Source organism: Engystomops pustulosus, chromosome 2 (assembly GCF_040894005.1).
Source record: "Engystomops pustulosus chromosome 2, aEngPut4.maternal, whole genome shotgun sequence".
NCBI classification, from domain to species: Eukaryota; Metazoa; Chordata; class Amphibia; order Anura; family Leptodactylidae; genus Engystomops; species Engystomops pustulosus.
Window position 1 is genome coordinate 32,335,501 of NC_092412.1, and position 22,406 is coordinate 32,357,906.

Below are 22,406 nucleotides of genomic sequence, written 5' to 3' on the forward strand. Positions count from 1 at the left end.
ATTTATAAATATGTTAAGTTTCTAAGAGATTTAGGAGATATAAAGGCTTCCTGTACAGCCCTCTTGGGGGAGAGACCGTTCCTAAATTTGAGGGCCTCTTGGCAAAATAACTATCTCATCCCCATAACACCAACCATTTATTTCCCACCAAACAGCAAACTTTCACTTCATTCTACAGGAGCTAAAAGCTGACTTGCCAATTTCCCATTTTGACCCACTAGCGGTCAACGCTTACCATCATCTTCACTTTCTTTATAATCCATTCTTATTAAAATTCTATTTTCTTCCCCAATTTCTAGCTCTTCAAAAGCAGCAATTTTTGTAAAGACTCAAGACTCATTTTACATGACCCAGAGAACGGGTCACAATATGAAGAGAAACAACCATGCCATCCAAATAAGTGATTAACTATTGACTTTCAGTTTTCTTCTAATCATTTTTCGTCTGAATTCTTTGTAAGGAAAAGCTGAAAATAAAGTATGTTTAGGGTATTGGCCAGTGACCTTCTGGCTGACCAAATACAAGAAGATCCTGCAGAAGACACTGGTTCTGGCCATTGCGGTCAGTCATGTCCCGATGATCACCAGTGAGGCCTATGATTATCTACACAGGGAGGTTCATCAACATTTAAAGGAACAGAGGGGTAACTTGAATTAACTGGTTCCTAAAGTAACAAGTTGCCTAGGTCTCCCGAGAATCTACTTGAGGCTCCTGTCTGTTGAGGGCTGGGACAGGAGTGGGGTGTAAAAAATGAAAGCATGCCTACCCTTCTCCGACTCCTGGTTCCTGCATTGTTTTGGTTCTTCTGCATCTGGTCAGATATTCCGGGGGGTTACAGAACATATAGTGCCCAAGACTGTCTTCTACGGAGCAGGCGACAACGAATAAAGTGACTTCCCCTGGTAAGAGTAAGGGATGTTCTATAAACAAATAGGCCACTATATGTGTTGTTTGCCCCACACTGTAAGTTGCAGTCCAGGGGCATTCCCGGAAAACAGAAGTTCCCGGAGTGATGTAGCTGGAGCAGAGTAAGTAAGCTTTCTTTTTTTTTTCAAACACTTACCGCTGCCCCATAAGGGTCTTACTGCTTCCTTGGTGGCCACCAATGAGAGAATGCCAATATGACTGTAGACCTATGTGGACCTGAATGTCCTCTTTGCCAGCCCAGAGTCTTGATAACATTATTTATGATGTACAGTAATGAAGGGGGGAGGGTTCAAACAGGAAGCAGCGGGCACAGAAGTCAGGTACTCGAGCAGCAGGTTATCAAGCCCCTGTATATAAATTCCTCGCTGTGAACATTGTGCAGCCATAGAAAATGTTATTTTAGTAATTGTAACTTCAGCAGAATATGTCAAAAATTAATTCAGTGCTTGAAAGGAACAGAGCTATTTCTCCTGAAATTGCCGAAATAATTGAGAATCCTCATGGAGTCTTGTACACACTTTTCTTTTGGCATTTTGAATCCTGTACCTTGTGCATATAATAAGCCTGGGATGTCCTTATATTATTATATGTTGTGCTGTAAGAGTAGACTACTCACCTCTCCCATAAAATAGTCATCCTAGAAGATTTATTTTTTATAACTAAGTTGATAAGTGGGTGTAACCAGTAACAAAGAAGACACAAGTCTATCCATCCAACATATAACTCTACTGTGTTAATCCAGAGGAATGGAATTTAATTTACCACAGGACTTTGGCGCATGCGTAACGAGCAGTGGAGTGAACACCTCAGCTTCTCTGACTTATTGCGCTTAAGCTTTGAACCCAAATAGTCTCCCAGCTCGGGCATATGTGCAGTGAGTCAGTGAGGTGTACACTCCTCATTGTGCATGCGCCAAAGTCCTCTAGTAAATTAATTTGCCTTTCTGAGAGCCTACAAGCTTATACGTATTCGGGGTGCATGCATAGTCAGTCAGTGAAGCCCAGATGTACACTCCTCATTGTGCATGCGCCAAAGTCCTCTAGTAAATTAATTTGCCTTCCTGAGAGCCTACAAGCTTATATGTATTCAGGGTGCATGCACAGTCAGTCATTGAAGCCCAGATGTACACTCCTCATTGTGCATGCGCCAAAGTCCTCTAGTAAATTAATTTGCCTTCCTGAGAGCCTACAAGCTTATATGTATTCAGGGTGCATGCACAGTCAGTCATTGAAGCCCAGATGTACACTCCTCATTGTGCATGCGCCAAAGTCTTCTAGTAAATGATTTTGCCTTCCTGAGAGCCTACAAGCCTTTCTGTTTTCAGGGAGGACGCGCAGTTAGGCCCAGGTGTACACTCCACTACTCATTGTGCATTCGCCAAAGTCACACGGTAAATTATATTCCATTCTTCTGGATTAGCACAGTGGAGTTATCTGTTGGATGATGGATTTGTGTCTTCTTTGTTAACCTTGGTAATTACTGTATGTGACCACAAGACAGTTTATCAAAGTATCTGATACTGGATTATTAATCTGCTGTAGTAAATGATTTTGCATATTAGGATTCAGGTTGCATGCGCAGTAGGTCAATGAAGCCCACGTGTACACTCAACTACTCATTGCGCATGCACCAAATTCCGCTAGTAAATTACTTTGCTTACCTGAGAGTCTATTGAGATTCAGAGCACATGCACAGTGAGTCAGTGAAGCCCATGTGTACCTTCCTCATTGCACATGCACCAAAGTCCTCTAGTAAATTATTTTAACTTCCTCAGGGTGCGGTCACACGTCGCGTTTAACGCATGCGTTTAAAAACGCATTGGAATAGCTGAAGAGTGATTTGCCTAATTACACAGCTCTTAACACTTGTGTTTACAATGCGTTAACGGTTGCGTTTTGTAAACACAGGTGTTAGCAGCTGTTTAATTAGGCAAATCACTCTCCAGCTATGGATGCGCATGCGTTAAACGCGACGTGTGACCGCACCCTGAGAGTCTATTTGGATTCGGGATGCATGCAAAGTGAACCAGTGAAGTCCAGGTGTACACTACTCATTGCACATGCACCAAAGTCTTCTAGTAAATGATTTCGCCTTACTGAGAGTCTATTTGGATTCAGGATTCAGGGTGCATGCGCAGTGAGTCAGTGAAGCCCAGGTGTACACTCCTCATAGCGCATGCGCCAAAGTCCTCTAGTAAACGGTTTTGCCTTTCTGAGACTTTAGGAACCTATTTGGGTTCAGGGCACTTGCGAGGTGAGTCTGTGAAGCCAGGTGTACTCTCACCTACTCATTGAGCATGTGCCGGGAGTTGGGAATGTTCATACTCATGCTCAGCACAAGAGCTTTAATACCCCATTTGATTTAGAAGGGGGTAGAAGGGAAGGGACGCCATTGAAGGGCAGATTTTGAAAGTTTGCATTTTCCATGGAAGACAATTTGTGAAATGTTGTATCGTTTTAATGTGTCAGTTCACTTTACGTACAGCATAGGCATAGAACATTGCAACGTATGATCAGCCGGCGATGACTGATGTGCAGCATGTATACAGCCGGTGGGAAAATTACACAACCAACCCCAGGGGTCAGAGAGGCTTGTCTGAGTGCAAGCTCTTCTGCCCATATTTAGTGCAATAAAAACTGTTACAAATTATGTGATGTTACAGCTGTAGCGATCGGAAAAATAAATAAGTCAGCGGTGGCGTCATCACTTTTTGTGAAAGACAAGCGGCTTTACCATCCCGGCCAGGATTTTCGGTAGCTGTGCGGATATCACTTCTGTCATCATCTCTGGGAATTCAACGCTCAATGCTCGGGACTGGAGGAAGGTGTTGAGGCAATACAGATGAAGCTGCTTGACCAGCTGTTGGTGCGATAAAGACATTGTTAATAATTAATATACTGCGCAAGATAAATTGTACTTGGCATAAACAATGGGGCAGATTTACTTACCCGGTCCATTCGCAATCCAGCGGCGCGTTCTCTGCGGAGGATTCGGGTCCGGCCAGGATTCACTAAGGTAGTTCCTCCGAAGTCCACCAGGTGGCGCTGCTGTGCTGAAGTTCCCCGGAATGCACTCAAGTTCACCGGCCTATTCCTAGTGCAGGTAAGTGCAAGTCTCGCGACACTTATTTTTTTTTAAATGCGGCGTTTTTTCCGAATTCGTCGGGTTTTCCTTCGGCCGTGCCCCCGATTTCCGTTGCGTGCATGCCAGTGCCGATGCGCCAAAATCCCAGGGCAATTCAGGGGAAATCGCCGCAAATCGGAAATATTCGGGTAACACTTCTGGAAAACGCGATTCGGGCCCTTAGTAAATGACCCCCAATGTGTTCAAAATAATGAGATTCTTCTTGTATCCTAGAAACAGCGCCACTTCTGTACATGGGCCATGTCTGGTATTGCAGCTCCTCCCTAAATAATGTACAAGTAATCAGAGGTTTCCAAGCACTATATTAAATAATACATGTTTCACTCACTTACAGACATGAAATCAGAATAACCCTTTCCCGTTTTAGGTCGATTAGGATTACCAAAATTATTTATATTTGCCAAATGCCGGAATAATGAGAGAGTATTTTGATACATTTTACGAGTACAATAATAACTACAAAGTATCCAAAAAATATTCGACATAGATTGAGCTTGGAACTCTAAATCATCTCCCTTGGTGGACCCGGAGATTCCCTGCTTTATGCCCATGACTGCCCTCGTAAAACTTGGTAACCATCATAGGCTCTTCTGTTTGTATTTTGGGCTGCACTAGTTTAGATGTCAGGAGAACATGTTGTTTGCTTAAGTTTGTTTTTAACTTTTTATCATTTTTTGGTGCCAAGAATTTTAGATCCAGAACAGATAAGGGAGAATAAAATGCAGAAGGTTACCTTGAGACATACAGCATGCAAGACATAATCCTCCCAATATGTAAAAGCCAGAGGATACAGAATGGGGATCAAAATTTGAAGTTGCCTACAGCGTTGGAGTCTCAGTAGACACCTTAAAACATACAGCTTTCTACAAACGCCACATCACACATTTTACTTAGGGTAAGTTTTGGCCTCCTGGTTTAGAGGTCAACATTTAATACAGTGAATCCTCTTTAAAAGAAATCTACCACCAGGATGAAGGACTGTAAACCAAGCACACTTCCATTCTGGTATGGGCCCCCTCTGTCAGGATCCGCTGTTAACTTCTTAATTCCTTGTTTTTACAAAAATGAGCAAATGAGCCTAAGGGGCTCCAGACTCAATAGATGTCAATGGAGCCTGGGGCCCTTCAGACTCATTTGCATAATTTTTAAAAACGTATTTTAGTAAAAACAAGGATGTAAGAATCTAAAAGAAAAACACATCCTGCCAGAGGGGGCACACACCAGTATGTCAGTGTGCTTGGTTTACAAACATTCATCCTGGTGGTAGATGTCTTCTAAGGTATGCACCCACATTTGCATCCAAAGGAGGCCTTCTAAAGGGATGGCCTTCTCAAAGATTATTGTGGGATATAGTGGATTTGTCAAAAAATACTGCCCTGAATGAAGGGTTGATCTACTCAAAAAGGTCAACTTCTAGAGAGGTTTTAGTAGTGTATCTATTGTGTAGAAGCAAAGAAGTTAAAGGATGGTCGAGTCCTTCAAGAAGGAAGAACTTACTTCATGCATAGAGTCCATGACTTTAGTAAGATGATAGAACCGCTGTGAACTTGCAACAACTCCTTTGTGTCTTAAGCTGATGGCTTTGGCCAGTTCTCTTATGTAGTTTGACCTCATCTCATCAAAAAGACTTTGGCTTTTAAGACCCTCCAAAGGAACTGGAGAAAAAGACAACAACAGGAATAAATTATGTTCAAAATATATGTTAAAGTATAGTCTAATAAGAAGTCTTCAGAAATAGATTTCGATTAGAAATTCCACCGACCACAGTTTTGCTGTTAACATGGGGAAATGAAGCTCTACTGCAGCAATGCACAAATGTGGTCACAGGTCATTTAACTTACATGCACACTGTAGGCAAATTTGTAACCAATTTTACATGACAATCTTGTTGTGTTAGTGCCTATACATGGACAGACTTAATAACTGACAACTTTTTTTTATGTTTGCACCAAATTTCCTAAAAAAAAGTCCCTGCTTGTATCTAGTACCCACTTGTGTTCAGGAGCAGCAGAGCCTTCATGCACAGGAATTCCTCATGGGTGATTTGTAACTTCACAAACTCCTGCGGCAGCTGTCTCATGGAGAGACACAGGGCGTAAAAAGACGACTCTTTCATTCGTTGTCTATGGAGACAAATGACATTATATTAGAACCATAACTGATTGATGTGGATAAACTATACATGGAGGACCGCTCACTAGAATTACCACATTTTAGTAATGTCAGGTCTAAATACTAGACAATATTAGTAAATCTGTTCTACTTCAGCACTGATCTCTGCAAAAATGGGTTGTACCCACATTAAAAATAAATACCGTATATACTCGAGTATAAGCCGACTCAAGTATAAGCCGAGGCCCCTAATTTTACCACAAAAACCTGGTAAAACCTATATTTTTTTTACTCGAGTATAAGCCGAGTTTGGGTTTTCAGCACATTTTTTTTGTGCTGAAAAACTAGGCTTATACTCGAGTATATATGGTATGTCAGACTATTCTACTACCCCATATAAGTGTAATATAACTAAATATAACTTTACTATAATAACTATAAACATAACAAATATAAGTGTGATATAACATCTACAGCTCTTTACTACTGCAACCGGCAAAATAATAAAAGTAGACACATAGGGGCTCATTTACTAAGGGTCCGCCAGACGCATTTTTCCAGACTATTTCCATTTTGCGCCGAAATGCCCCGGGATTTTGGCGCACGCGATCGAATTTTGGCGCATTGACAACGCGCTGCGGGAAGGCGACAGGACCGGGTAAGTAAATCTACCCCATAGTCTGTGAGTCTATTATATTTACCAGGAGACCATTCCCGATCCTCTTTAACACGTCAGTCATAACTAAGCAGCTACTTCGTATAATCTCCAATCTATCAATCACCACCTTGTAAAAACATATTGGGGGTCATTTACTAAGGGGCCGATTCGCATTTTCCCAACGTGTTACCCGAATATTTCCGATTTGCGCCGATTTCCCCTGAATTGCCCCGGTATTTTGGCGCACGGGATCGGATTGTGGCGCATCGGCGCTGGCATGCACGCAACAGAAATCGGGGGGCGTGGCCGAACGAAAACCTGACGAATTCGGAAAAACCGCCGCATTTTTTAAAAAAAAAGTGTCGCGAGACTTGCACTTACCTTCACCAGGAATAGGCCAGTGAACTTGAGTGCATTTCGGCGGGCCTCGGGGAACTTCATTGCAGCAGCGCCACCTGGTGGACGTCGGAGGAACTACCTTAGTGAATCCCGGCCGGACCCGAATCCTCCGCAGAGAACGCGCCGCTGGATTGCGAATGGACCGGGTAAGTAAATCTGCCCCAATAGGTGGATAGATAAGGGAAGTGCTCTACTCATGAATACACCAGACTCACAAACCATTTGTACATTCTTTCAACGCTAACAGTTGACCAACGTATTACTGCTTTTACTATTATTACACACATGAGGCTTTAACATACTCTTCTTATATTAGGAGACTATTAAGCTGACGTATCTGTTTTAACGGTGCATGCAGACCCATAACCTTTTAGGGTACATTTAGAAAACTATGTGCTTGCCCGGACCGGGTCATGGGCGAGCACAGGGCCAGAAGGAAGAGGGGTGAGCACTTTTCACCCCTTCTCCTTTCATAGGCAGACGAGTGGCCCTTCACCGTTCACCGTGACCGGGGGCCATAGACTTCAACTGTGGCCGTGATCTGGCCAAAATTTTTGCGGCCGGATTACGATCATAATTACAACCATCTAAATAAGCCTTTAACCTGTATTGTGCTGTATCACAATATCCTGTAACTATGTTTGTATGCAACTAAGGAATTAGCAACATGTAAGAGCGTGCCTCCCAAAGTGTATGTATGTAACTGTAACGTTAAGCCTATCTCTTACTGTATGTAACAATCGCTGGGACACTATGTAAAACAGAACTTCCTCCAATGAGATTCATAGAGAACTATCATATCGTATAACAGTTCTATCAGTCCAAACTTATATGGATCTATGTGATAATAATAATAATCTTTATTCGTATAGCGCCTTCAAATTCCGTAGCGCTTTACAAATCAATGTAGAGGTTTGGTGCATAATTATATTTTTGTTTGAAATTAAATACTCACTCGTTCAGTACTAAATCTGGAGCAAAGTAAAGCATCTGCCCGCTGACATGCTGGTACGACCTCCATCCCATGGCAAACACCATTAAACTCATCCATGAATATTGCAAGAGGATAATCTGATCATCAATGTGGAGATTCCTAAATCCTACAATAAGGGAATTAAACAGGAAAGTTAGAGGCGAGAAAAAAATGGTTCTAAATATGTAATGTGTTTTAAATCGAATCGCATTTCTAGATCTAGGAGACCAACCTTACAGAGGAGGAACCCATGATAGTGGGGTATATAGCGTTATAGGGACAATCATAAATTATAATAATAATTCCTTTATATATATAGCGCACACAGATTACGCAGCGCTGCACAGAGCTTGTCAGATCAGTCCCTGTCTCCAATGGTGCTCACAATCTAATCAACCTACCAGTATGTTTTGGGGTGTGGGAGGAAACCCGGAGGACCCGGAGGAAACCCACGCAAACACGGAGAGAACATACAAACTCTCTGCAGATATTGACCTGGATGGGACTTCAACCCAGGACCCCACTGCTGCAAGACTGTAATGCTAATCACTGATCCACTGTGTTGCCCAATTCAATGGGGGCTTTCCTACTGGTGTTGGATCAGAGTTTATCCATCATCCATTCCCAGGCAGTGGGAGTTTTCCTCACAACCCTGGTGAGTTAAAATAGCATCTATATCCTCGTGCTGGTTTCACTAGTTTCGTGTTTACTGCCCATTTAATGTCCATGTAGAGGTGATATTTGGTCTGAGATTCATCCCCTACAACAGTTCCACAGCCTCATTACACTGCTGGTAAAATACAGGCGGTCCCCTACTTAAGGACACCCGACTTACAGACAACCCATAGTGACATACAGACCCCTCTGACCTCTGGTGAAGCTCTCTGGATGTTACTATAGTCCCAGATTGCAGTAATCAGCTGTAAGGTATCTGTAATGAAGCTTTATTGATAATCCTTGGTCCCATTACAGCAAAAAATATTTAAACTTCAAATGTCACTGGGGCCAAATTTTTTTTTGTCTGGATCGACAATTATAAAATATACAGTTTCGACTTACATACAAATTCAACTAGAAATGTGTCAAAGTGTCCCCCATTTTAGACCATCTATTTTTATCAACCCTCATAAGCAGATGTTTTTGTAACCTCTTACCCATCCACTAAAAAATGAATCACAATGTGAAGAAGGTTTTAATAAAACTCTGACGCCATCATTGGGTCATTTCTTACCGGGTAGAGATTTTGACCACTTCACTACACAGAGGAGCTGTCGTTCACATAACTGGTTGAGGCTACACAACAAAGCACTGGGTGTTTCCGGCTGAGTGTTATCATATCCCGCATACACCACCTCTGGTTCTATACTTTGTAATATCTGGAGCAGTTCTGGGATATATTGGATCTCTTGAGTCGGACTTGTAGAGAGTCTTCGAGTCAGAGCTTGTTGACTTTCCAGAGGTCTGGCCTGTTGAATGATCACTGTTTCCATCTCTCTTCCTGGCTTCATTCTGTTAAATTTCTTGAACTTCCGACCTAAGAAAAGGAAAGTAAATCATAACCTAAGCGTTTTTAGAAATTTTTGTGAAGAGATGATTCACTTAACCGCAATTCTATGGATTGGGAAAAATGATCTCCCTGATTCTTGCCTGAAGCGCCAAGGCTCAAACTAACATCATTTGTGTTTGTGGACCAATCGATTGTTTTTGCAGTTGACATATTTACATAAAAATGATATGTTATAAAATTAGACCACCAAAACTAAACCACAAATTTCATCTTCTGTTTTCAAAAAATTAGAGGTTGATCACATTAGTTCATTTTTGGTTTAAGCCACAGAGCTACTACAAGGTATATCTGGTGCCCTCGGTTAAAACACAAGGCCGCCAAAGATAGGAAATGGTCCACAACGTTTTACTGCTGGGTCATAATTAAAACCAACATTGTCTTCTGGATATGCCACCAAGTTAGCGGGAATGGACACTTACCCGTATATACTCGAGTATAAGCCGACCAAAGTATAAGCCGAGGCCCCTAATTTTACCACAAAAACCTGGGAAAACCTATTGACTCGAGTATAAGCTGAGGGTGGGAAATGCGTTGGTCACAGCCTCCCCAGTATATAGCCTGCCAGACCCTGCCCCATAGTTTATAGCCAGCACCTGCCCCCCCAGGATATAGCCTGCCAGCCCATATCCCCCAGTATATAGCCAGCCCCCTACCCCAGTATATAGCCAGCAGCGGGGGAAGCCAGAAAGGTGAGTTTTGATATTTTTTTTTACTCACGTATAAGCCGAGTTTGGGTATTCAGCACATTTTTGTGCTGAAAAACTAGGCTTATACTCGAGTATATATGGTACTTCTTTTCAAGCCAGACAGAAGAATCAGTAGGACCTCTTGGTTAAGCTACTATGTCACCAGGGATGATGGATTAAACACTCATTCATTCTTTTTGGTCTTCAAATGAGAGTTTTATGGTTTAAAAGCAAATATATAAAGTACATGAAATTTCTTAAAAGGAGCAGATGCTGGTTCTGTAGGTTACACTTGCAGGTTACAGGGAATAATAAATTTAATGACAAATTTCTCTTTCCTAAAAGTCACACTTATCAAAGACTGTTAATAAAGCCACAAGAGAACATCAGCTTCACCACAAGGTACATCTGCTTATCATTAGGAGTAAATGATCAGCAGGGACCAGGCCACCAGAGATAAGACTTTGAACCTTCATATTTGGTTGCTAGGTCTTAAAGTGAGACAACATGAACGACAACGAAATGATCTGTTGTTTATGCCAGAAAGCCACCAGGTATAGGAAGCTAAAACACAAGGAACTTCATCAAGTAGATGGCTGTAGGTTAAATGAAGTCTACCACCAGCATGAAGGATTGTAAACCAAGCACACCGACATACTGGTGTGTTATCCCTCTGGCTGGATCTGCTCTTCTTTAAAGGGGTATTCCCATTAAGACACGTTTCTTTTATGTACTCAGGATAACAAAATAACACACACACTGTTATTAACAAAAATACAGCATGTCACAGATATAAGTCCAACTTGTAACTATCAGTCCTGCTGTACACAACCCTGTAACTTCTCTTACGGTTGGGTGGCCGACATTTTGGATGAGATTGTGGAGCTGGTTTCTGTCTGTCTCTGCTGTGTGGCTGTGCCCATGCCCCTGCACGGAGCTGAGAGACACTCACTGATCACATCCTGCCAGGACATCATGAGCAGAGAGAGAGGCTGCTAACTATAAGCTACAAGGAGATAAGTAATCCGGGGGAAGGGGGAGGCAGGCACTAGTCTGTGAGATGTAGGAGAGCTCACAGTGTAATGATCAGCCTCTGTGTGATCTCATGCATCTCCGATCTGTCTCATCTCTCTATGTGTCAGTGTGTTAGTACACTGGTCACGCGCGTCACTGCTCTCTGGGGCACGCGGGCGCCAGATCTTCAGGATTTAAAGGGCCAGCGTCCTCCTCATTGGCGCTGGCATTTCCAGCTCTGCTATATAATCCGGCAGCTCCCAGCATTCCCTGCCGGATCTTCAAGTCTTCCCCCCTGAAGTGAAAGCCTCCTGTTGTCTGTTCCTGTAGTTCGTTCCTTGTCTGTTCTCGTGCTCCTGCCATCCTGTGCTCCTGATGTGCCTTCCAGGGTTCCAGCCCAACGGTGTCTTCAGTCCGTAGCAGCATTACCAGTTCTCCTCTGTGCTCCTGCTGTCATCCCAGGCTCTGACTGTTTCCTGCATTTGTTACCTTGGCTGCCACCGCGGGTCTCATACCAACCCCCGCGTTGGAACAGGGGGTCCACAGACTCTTGCCAAAGAGACTCTCCACTGTCCCTGGAATGTGACACCATTTTTGTAAAAACCAGGTCATAAGAAGCTAAAAGGAGCAGATCCTGCCAGAGGAGGCGCACACCAGTATGTTAGTGTGCTTGGTTTACAGGCCTTGATCCTGGTGGTAGATCTCCTTTAAACTACTAGACCACCAAGGATAAGGATTTGAACCACCAATTCAGCTTGTTAGTCCTAAAAATTAGAGGATAACAAGTCGGTTGATTACACCACTTACCAGGGATAGAAAGCTAAACCACAAAATGCTCCTGCTATGTCTTGACATCAACAGATTAAACCACTAGGCCACAAATCCTTCTAGCAAACCAAAAAGTAGGAGGTAACTTCATACTCAAGACCAGTAGAGATTACTGACTTTAGTAATATTACTATATTAAAAAAATACTATTGACAAGCCAAAAACATTTATTATGGATCATAAAACGTCTAATTTTGCCAGTAATGTTGATGTAATATTTTAGATTTAAGAACTCGCTGCTCACCACATAATCCAATAATTAGTTGTATTTGGGTTTAATTCCCTTAGGTAATTACGGCTAATGCACTGGGCCCTGCTATGACGAAGGCTTAACTTCAAGATAATTATGGTCTAAATCCTTTGGTCTGATATTTTAATCTTTTCCCCGATCTTACCTCTCTATAATATAATATGTTTCTGGCAGAAAAGATAAAGAGCTCGACAAGATGTTTATAAGATCTGTCAAACACTTCTGAGCAGATTGGTCCGAGCTTCAAGGACTTACATCATGTTTTTGTTTCGACTCGGCATCTTAACAAAAAAGTAAGTCATTAAGTTTTTTTGTTAATCATTTTTTTTTTGTAATTTTTACACCTGGACTATGCATTAAAGGGGTATTCCCATCTGGGCATTTACATTTAATTCATTTGCCACATGTAAACATTTCTTCAATTGGATGTTATTAAAAAAAATGTTCCTGTGTGAAGATAATTTCTCATAAATTTAGTAATGTTGTCCCTTAGAAACCAAATAGCTACCTTGGATACGACCACCTCACATTTTGGCAGCAGTGACCAGACATGCACTATTGAGCCCTGCCTGACTACGTGGATTAAGCGATCATTACCACAGGATGGCTGTAGTATATACAATAACTCCCGGACATTTCAAGTACCAAAACCTTTTGTTTTTTTGTGCAATCGCTCCAGCAGAGGTGGTCGTATCCAAGGAGTCAGTCTGGTTTCTAAGGGACCATATAACTACATTTATGAGAAATTATCTTCACACAGGTAAATTTTTTTTAATAACATCTACTTGAAGAAATGTTTATATATGGCAGATCAATGAAACAGAATGTGAATGCCCAGACGAGAATACCCATTTAAATATGAACACACTGTGGTCATGATATCAATCATCCATCATCATATATTTATACCCTAAAATGCCATAAGGATGTATTTTGTCCTGTGTATTAGGTCCATCCTACATCCTTAAAAGGTTTTCTGGAAAAAAAAAGGTGTTGGGAACAGTGCAGGGGAGTAAAAAAAAAAAGGAAAGTGTACTTACCCTGGCAGTACTTCTTGTCCCCGTCACCTTGAGCTCAATGTTGCAGGGTTCACGGAATCCACTTCGGCCAATGAGTGACCTCTTCACACCATGAGATGTCACTTCCTCTTCCATCCCAACTGACTCCTGTGGTTTGAGGAGGCCACTAATTGGTTGAAGCAGGTTGCGTGACCTTGGCACTTCTAGTTGGGTTGTAGGTGCCACAAGTGCCCTGGCAAATATTCATGGAAAACCCCTTTCACTTAGCTCAAATTTGGTTATGAACTATGAATTTTTTAATGAAAAGCAACTCAAACCATGTTGCAAATTGCTAAAATGGCCCCACGTTGAAAAACAAAAGTTGGTCATTTCATGGTTTACTGTATACTCTACTCTTGTCCAACCATGAGGAAATATGAAAACATTAGGATTTTGACAAAGAAGATCCATCTTTGCCTATCCTTTTCTCCTTACTGTCCTGTGTCTGACTGTAAGACAACTGGCTGCAGCAAGAACCTACCCTTTCTACAGTAGGGCACAAAAATGATTAGGTCCTAGGCCTAACTTATTCAAAATAGGTCCCAAAATAAAACAGACCAAAGGAAGATTAACCCCGTTCTCTGTCAGACTTTTACAAGACTGTGTCAGGAATACATAGAATATCTTACAGATTGACAAAGAGTGGGTATTCAGCATCCAGGTCACTTCAATGGGAGCTGATCTTCTGTGAACCACTGATTGGTGCAGGCCCCAAGTATCTGCCCCCAACTGATCATTGAAGGTCTATTCTGTGCATTTAAAAAACAACCCCTTTAAGAACCCTTAACAGTGTCATTATACCAGAATATAATCAGTGTACGATATACTTCCATGCCTTATCTCCTGTCTGCCCTAGGGGGCTCCCAATAACCCGTATTTACGTATATATAACGCATGACACATATCACATGACACTATTTCGCTGTACTGGACAACGTGTTTTCCTCCAGGGCCTCATAAAAGTGAATGATGTAACATCACTCTCCGTCCAGTGTACTCGGGTCACGCTGCCCTGGATCTCCGCTTCTGGTAAGTGAGGTCATAAACACCTTTCCATGAAAGTGAAAAACAATATGACTAAAACCTCCTCTATTATACTGTTATAACCATCGTCTTGTTTCTTGTCTGTTCTGTCTTCTGCATTAGTAATACTACACAGGATACTAAATACAGGCGGTCCCCTACTTAAGAACACTCGACTTACATACGACCCCTAGTTACAAACGGACCCCTGGATATTGGTAATTTTCTGTACTTTAGTCCTAAGCTACAATGATCAGCTGTAACAGTTATCACAGGCGTCTGTAATGAAGCTTTAGTGTTAATCCTGGTTCTTATGACAACCCAACATTTTTAAAATCCAATTGTCACGTGCACTAAAAAAAGTTCTGGGTGGGATTACAATGATAACATATACAGTTCCAACTTACATACAAACTCAACTTAAGAACAAACCTACAGACCCTATCTTGTATGTAACCCGGGGACTGCCTGTACTGCAATGTAGATGAAGCAAAACTGGATTCTTCATTTCACCCATTGGCACATCATTTTTTTATATGGACTATGAACACAGTGAGCCCTACATTAAAAGACCAAACTAATTAATGCAGCCCCATTCAGACTGGGGGTAAAGGATTTCAGAGTTGTGAACCCCCACAAATCTAAAAATTATTGTCTGTCCTTTAAATTGGGGGTTAAACTATCGATAATACCTTTATGTTAGTAATTTTCAGTTATTCTTGTTTTTTTAATTTCCAATGCATATCTTAAAGGGAACCTGCCATCAGAAATTGGCCCTACCAGTATGTTGTCACAAAGCTGAACAGCTTCTGAATCATATTTATTTCATGGCCTGGTGTGATGGTATTATCCAGAAAATCAACTTTAAAGTGAGATGTAAATTGGTTTTATGAAGTCAAGAAGGTGGAGAGTTTAACACTGAAGTCAAGCTTTCCCTGCCTCAGAACACCCGTTCACTAATTATGGTCCTGCATTCAGGGACATCGGGACCAGATCTCCTGAAGTCTGGCACATGATGTCAATCAAATGAGAAGAGGTGTTCAGATGCAGGGGCAGCTTGGCTTCAGTGCTGAACTCTCTGCCTCCCTGACTTGATACAATCAATTAATATTTCACTTCAAAGTTGATTTTCTAGATGATGCCACCACACCGGGCCATGATCAAGAAGGTTTTCAGCTGCTTGACAACATACTGATGACAGGTTCCCTTTAAGGACTCTATGGTTACAGACTACAAAGCAACCATATGTAGTCTGATCCTGCAGCGGAAGATCATAGAAAACACTTCATAACTGCAAACTACACAAATGAATTATTTGTAGCATGTAAGCATGGAGACACATTGGTCTGCCTAAGAGCTGTATGCACAAAATGCACATTGTTTTCGAACAATTTGTTTGCTAAGTAAATGATTATTACTACTTAAAGGGAACCTGTCACCAGATTTTCACTAAAAAAAAAACCTAAGAACAGGTTGCCATAGCACTAAGCTAACTATTGTCCACACTGTTTTTAGCTTTAAAAGGTGTATTCCCTATCCCCAGAAAATTAACTTTGTCCGATTAACTGGCACCCTGCAAGAAGGATCTGCAAAGGGAATCACAATGGACGTATCCTATTTGGCCACTATATGACTCATCCCATGTCTCCGGCTTCCCTCTAATTCCATCTCTCCATTCAGCCGATGTGATCCTCTGTTCCCATCACATTCCTACACCTGCGACTCACAGCACAGCAATAAGCTGGCAGAGGACATGAATCCACTTACTGTGCATAACATTTACTGAGCTGTGAGTGTCCAAGCATGGGAATTTAACAGGAACAGAGGATGTGGTTGGTGGAAGGGAGGGGGGATGAGGGAGATGCCTGAGACTGGGCTGAGTCATACAATGACTCAACATACAATTCACATAATGAATAATTTGATTATTTTAAGTTATAAAACTACAATACGAACATACAGTGTAGGAACATACAGGGTGGATTTGTATGGTGGCCAATAATGGTCTTTATTTTAGAGAATCACATTTCTATGTTTGGTTACAACAAGAACTGATGCAAGGAGCAACATTTGACGAAAACCCAATGTAACAGCATAAACACATCATATCAATGTGGGTAGAAGGGAGATGGTAGGGCATTGTTTTGCAGGTTCGGGTTGCTGTCACTGACTTCATTATGATACCCATTAGTAGCGCAGTACTGTTTTTGGGTAAAAATTTGAGGCCATCTACACAAAAGCGAAGGCTTGGCCAAAAGTGGGTCTAACAACCTGGCAATAAGAACAAAAGCAAATCTACAGCAAATATCACAGTCCGACCTGAGCCCTATAGAAATCCTTTGGCAGGACCTTCAGAGAGCTCTGCATGGACAAATGACCCAATCTTCCAAATTTCTCCAGAAATATGTTAGTAACTGATGGCATCATACAGAAAATAATGGTTTCTGTTGCAATTATGGTTTAACCATCTATCTTCTCATAGGTGGCCATTTTTTTTTTGCGTGGAACTATGGGATTTAGCTACTGACCCCCTAAATGTCCTGAGTACTGAGCCATTTTTGAGTTGGGAACACAAAGGTGGATAATCTATAACTTAGAGATTATGTTATGTTATATGCATACACATTCCTGCTCCCATAACACAAGTACTGTATACAAGAGCCCTCCTAGTGACTTTGAATTTCCTTGAAATGTACTTAAACAGTAGAACCTAAAACTAGCAGAGGGGACTCCCCTTTCCTATGAAGCTTGGTTCTTGTACCGTATGTTGACAGTTGGTGACAAGCCATTAAAAATTTTTTGGGGGGCCTACAATCTTCATACAACCCAGACCCACAACAGTCATAATCTACCCCTGATTATTAAATTACTCTTCTGTCTTATTGACAGAAGTTCACGTTGCACCTAAACTCTTCAAGGATTGGTGTCCACTCTATCATTACATGACAATGGGGGTTATTTATCATTAGGCGGCTCCTTGGGACAGTTTTATGTCTATATTTGGAGCCCGCTAACCATCAGAATCATTAAAGTGAATTTGGCCCTTTAACCCCATAGCGCAATAAGAAATAGCCTTACGTCTTGATGCGCATGGTGGAGTATGAGGAGGGCTTACGGGCTGAGCCCTCTTCATACTCACCGGGTGTTTGCTTCACAATGAAGCAAACGCCCGTCGCTAACACCTTTAACCCTTTGATCCCTGCCGGCAAAGCTGCCAGCGGCATTAACGAGCTGGCGGCACGTGGGCGCCGCCATGTTGGCTCCGATCGTTGCTCCCTGTGATGTCATCGGGGAGTGGCGATCCGTTGTCATGACAGCCTTGGGTCACTCAAAGATCCGAGGCTGTGATGTTTTAGGCTCTCTATGCGAATGGCACATTATAATACATGGTGTGCAAAAACCCCATAAACTGCCATACTGTAGTATGGTAGTATTTGCAGAGCCGGATCATAGGGGGGGCTCGCGGGGCCCCCACCAAATTGGGGCGATTCGGGCGGTCGCATGGCCGCCCGAATCGCCAATAGTATATTCGTTGCCGGGCTTCCCAGGCTGCGGGCCATATGCCGCTGATATGTCTTCCTTAAATCTAAGGCAGAGCGAGGGAACAATAAGTTTCCTGCTCTGCCATCGATGATCGAAGTAAATAAAGATGGCTGCGCCATTTTTGTTTACATCCACCCGACACCGCGAGGGAGGATGAGGACGGCGCGCATCGTGGGAACTATGGCGGGTGAGTACAATTTTAGTATTTTATGTAGGACTGTATATAGTTGTTATTGGGGGATTGTATATAATTATTATGGGGGGGTATATAGCAATAATAGGAATGTGTATATAGTTATTATGGGGGGTGTATATAGCAAAAATAGGAATGTGTATATAGTTATTATGGGGGGGGGTATATATAGCAATAATAGGAATGTGTATAAAGTTGTTATGGGGGGTATATAGCAAAAATAGGAATGTGTATATAGTTATTATGGGGGTGTATATAGCAATTATAGGAATGTGTATATAGTTATTATGGGGGGGTATATAGCAATAATAGAAATGTGTATATAGTTATTATGGGGGGGGATATAGCAATTATAGGAATGTGTATATAGTTATTATGGGGGGGGGGGTATATAGCAATTATAGGAATGTGTATATAGTTATTATGGGGGGGTATATAGTATATAGTGATTGCTGGGGGAGCTGTATATAGTGATTACTGGGGGAGCTGTATATAGTGATTGCTGGGGGGGGGCTGTATTTAGTGATTGCTGGGGGAGCTGTATATAGTGATTTCTGGGGGAGCTGTATATAGTGATTGCTGGGGGAGCTGCATATAGTGATTGCTGGGGGAGCTGTATATAGTGATTGCTGGGGGAGCTGTATACAGTGATTGCTGGGGGAGCTGTATATAGTGATTGCTGGGGGAGCTGTATACAGTGATTGCTGGGGGAGCTGTATATAGTGATTGCTGGAGGAGCTGTATATAGTGATTACTGGGGGAGCTGTATACAGTGATTACTGGGGGGCTGTATATAGTGATTGCTGGGGGGCTGTATACAGTGATTGCTGGGGGAGCTGTATACAGTAAATACTGGGGAGCTGTATACAGTGATTGCTGGGGGAGCTGTATATAGTGATTGCTGGGGAGCTGTATATAGTGATTGCTGGGGGAGCTGTATATAGTGGTTGCTGGGGGAGATGTATACAGTGATTGCTGGGGGAGATGTATACAGTGATTGCTGGGGGAGCTGTATACAGTGATTGCTGGGGGAGCTGTATATAGTGATTGCTGGGGCAGCTGTATATAGTGATTGCTGGGGGAACTGTATACAGTGATTGCTGGGGGAGCTGTATACAGTGATTGCTGGGGGAGCTGTATATAGTGATTGCTGGGGGAGCTGTATATAGTGATTGCTGGGGGAGCTGTATATAGTGATTACTGGGGGGCTGTATATAGTGATTGCTGGGGGAGCTGTATACAGTGATTGCTGGGGGAGCTGTATATAGTGATTGCTGGGGGAGCTGTATATAGTGATTGCTGGGGGAGCTGTATATAGTGATTACTGGGGGGCTGTATATAGTGATTGCTGGGGGAGCTGTATACAGTGATTGCTGGGGGAGCTGTATATAGTGATTGCTGGGGGAGCTGTATACAGTGATTACTGGGGGAGCTGTATATAGTGATTACTGGGGGGCTGTATATAGTGATTGCTGGGGGAGCTGTATACAGTGATTGCTGGGGGAGCTGTATATAGTGATTACTGGGGGAGCTGTATATAGTGATTACTGGGGGAGCTGTATATAGTGATTGCTGGGGGAGCTGTATACAGTGATTACTGGGGGAGCTGTTCTCTGTCCGGACTACATTAAATGGGGGCCTCCACCATATTTTGCACCCAGGGGCCCCCACCAACCTTAATCCGGCCCTGAGTATTTGGTAGGATCAATCAGACAACCTAGGGTTAAAGTACCCCAGGGAGTCTTAAAAATAGTAAAAAATAAAAAGTAAAAAAAGTTTAAAAAAAAAAAATTATATTAAAAAACCTAAAAATTCAAATAACCCTCCTTTCCTTAGAAGTCATATAAATATAAATAAACAGTAAAAATCATAAACACATTAGGTATCGCCACATCCGAAAATGGCCGATGTATCAAAATATAATACTTGTTTTCACTGCATTTAACCCTGTAACGGAAAATAGCGCTCAAAGTCGCAAAAGGCATTTTTTTTGCCATTTTGAAAAATATAAAAAAATTCTATAAAAAGTGATCAGAAGGTTGTACAGTCCTAAAAATAAAAGCATTGAAAACATCATCAAAAGTTGCAAAAATGACACCACCCACAGCTCTGTACACCAAAGTATGAAACCGTCATTAGCGCCAGAAGACGGCAAAATGAAGAATTTTTTTTTACAGGTTTAAATTTTTGTAAATGTATGAAAACACTATAAAACCTATACAAATTTGGTATCCCTGTGATCGTACTGAGCCAATGAATGCAGTAGACCTGTCATTTAGGGAGCACAGTGAAAGCTGTAAAATCCAAGCCCACAAGAAAACGGCGCACATGTGTTTTTTCATAATTTTCACTGCATTCAAAATTGTTTTCCCCACATCCAAGTGCACGGCACAGAATATTAAATACAACCACTATGAAGTGCAATTTGTTACGCAGAAAACAAGCCATCACATAGCTCTGTATATGGAAAAATAAAAAAGTTATAGATTTTTGAAGGTGGGGAGTGAAAAATAAAGACGCAAAAAAACCAAAAGGGCCTGGTCCTTAAGGGGTTAATAAATGTTCTTATGGTCTACTTTTTGTATGGGATTTTCTTTTTCAAAACTTCCCCAAAAAGTCAAAATGCATAAAAAGTCTCAGCACATAGCAGGGGACTAGAGTGACTATGAGACTTCTTATTTGCCAAAGTACCAAGTCATGAATCTGGCTTTGCAGGGTTGTACTAGCAGTAGTTTCAGAAACCCTCAGACTATTTTCAGACTTTTTTACGACAAAATACCCAGGAAAACCGATGATAGACAACCACCAATGTATCAGCATTAACAGAATTAACAAACAGAACTTCTTGGTGCTACAGAACTAGACAATGGGGGTAATTTACTAAGGGCCCGATTCACATTTTCCCAACGTTTTACCCGAATATTTCCGATTTGCGCCGATTGTACCTGAATTGCCCCGGGATTTTTGCGCACGCGATTGGATTGTGGCGCATCGGCATGCACGCGACGGAAATCGGGGGGCGTGGCCGAATGAAAACCCGACGGATTCGGAAAAAACGCGGCATTTATAAAAGGAAATTGTGTCGCGGAGCTTGCACTTACCTTCATCCAGGATAGGATCGTGAACTTCAGTGCATTTCAGGGAACTTCAGCGCAGCAGCGCCACCTGGTGGACGTCGGAGGAACTGCCTTGATGAATCCCGGCCGGACCCGAATCCAGCGCAGAGAACGCGCCGCTGGATCGCGAACGGACCGGGTAAGTAAATCTGCCCCAATGTCTCCTTCTTTCATACAGGAGAGTTTTGTCTCTCACGGCAAGCCACATGAATTCCAGAAGCTGTTTAAACATCACATCCTATACACCAGGGGTCAGGAACCTTTTTGGCTGAGAGAGCCATGAACGCCACATATTTTAAATGTTATTCCGTAAGAGCCGTACCATATGCACATGCCCCCCAGTAGATAGGTAGTCCCAGTCTCACGGGTGCCCCTGCAATCTACGTCTCGGATCGCAGGCAAACCCGTGCCCATCTCCATGGCGGCGCCCCTTTCCGAGTTCACTTAACTCTTTCCGGCTCCTATCCCTGCTGGCCAGCGCACGCGCGGCGCCACTCGCAGATTTAAGGAGCTAGTGCGCCACTGATTGCCGCTGCCACTTCCCGGGTTCCTATAAAGACCGGTGGCTCCCAGCATTCCCCACCGTATCTTAGTGCTTCATGCCTATGAGGAAGCTTTCCACAGTGTTTTCTTCCCAAGTGTTGACCTCCCAGCACATACTCCCAGTAGTTAGGTAGCCAGAGCACATGCCCCCAAGTAGATAGGTAGCCACAGCACATGCCCCCCAGTAGATAGGTAGCCACAGCACATGCCCCCCAGTAGATAGGTAGTCACAACAACAACAAAAAATTAATATAAACTTACCAGCGCCCCCTGCAGCCAGCTCCTCATTGCACCCATGTTCTTCTCTTTGACCCAGGCTCAGACGATGGCGGCGATGACGCCTGGGTAGTACAAAGGACATAGGCAGCGGTA

General features: G+C 42.5%; 1 protein-coding gene across 2 annotated transcripts in view; it reads right to left on the minus strand.

Moving 5' to 3' along the window:
* Positions 1-3,368: 3,368 nt before the first annotated feature.
* Positions 3,369-22,406, minus strand: part of PGR (progesterone receptor) — a 91,281-nt gene continuing 72,243 nt past the window's right edge. For both annotated transcript variants that reach the window (XM_072134182.1, XM_072134181.1), the window contains exons 4-8: positions 9,445-9,747; positions 8,196-8,340; positions 6,064-6,194; positions 5,569-5,726; positions 3,369-3,786 (exon numbers count right to left, since the gene is read on the minus strand). In XM_072134182.1, the coding sequence (XP_071990283.1) occupies positions 3,631-3,786; positions 5,569-5,726; positions 6,064-6,194; positions 8,196-8,340; positions 9,445-9,747 (893 nt within the window). In that variant the 3' untranslated portion in view covers positions 3,369-3,630. The remainder of the gene's footprint in view (positions 3,787-5,568; positions 5,727-6,063; positions 6,195-8,195; positions 8,341-9,444; positions 9,748-22,406) is intronic.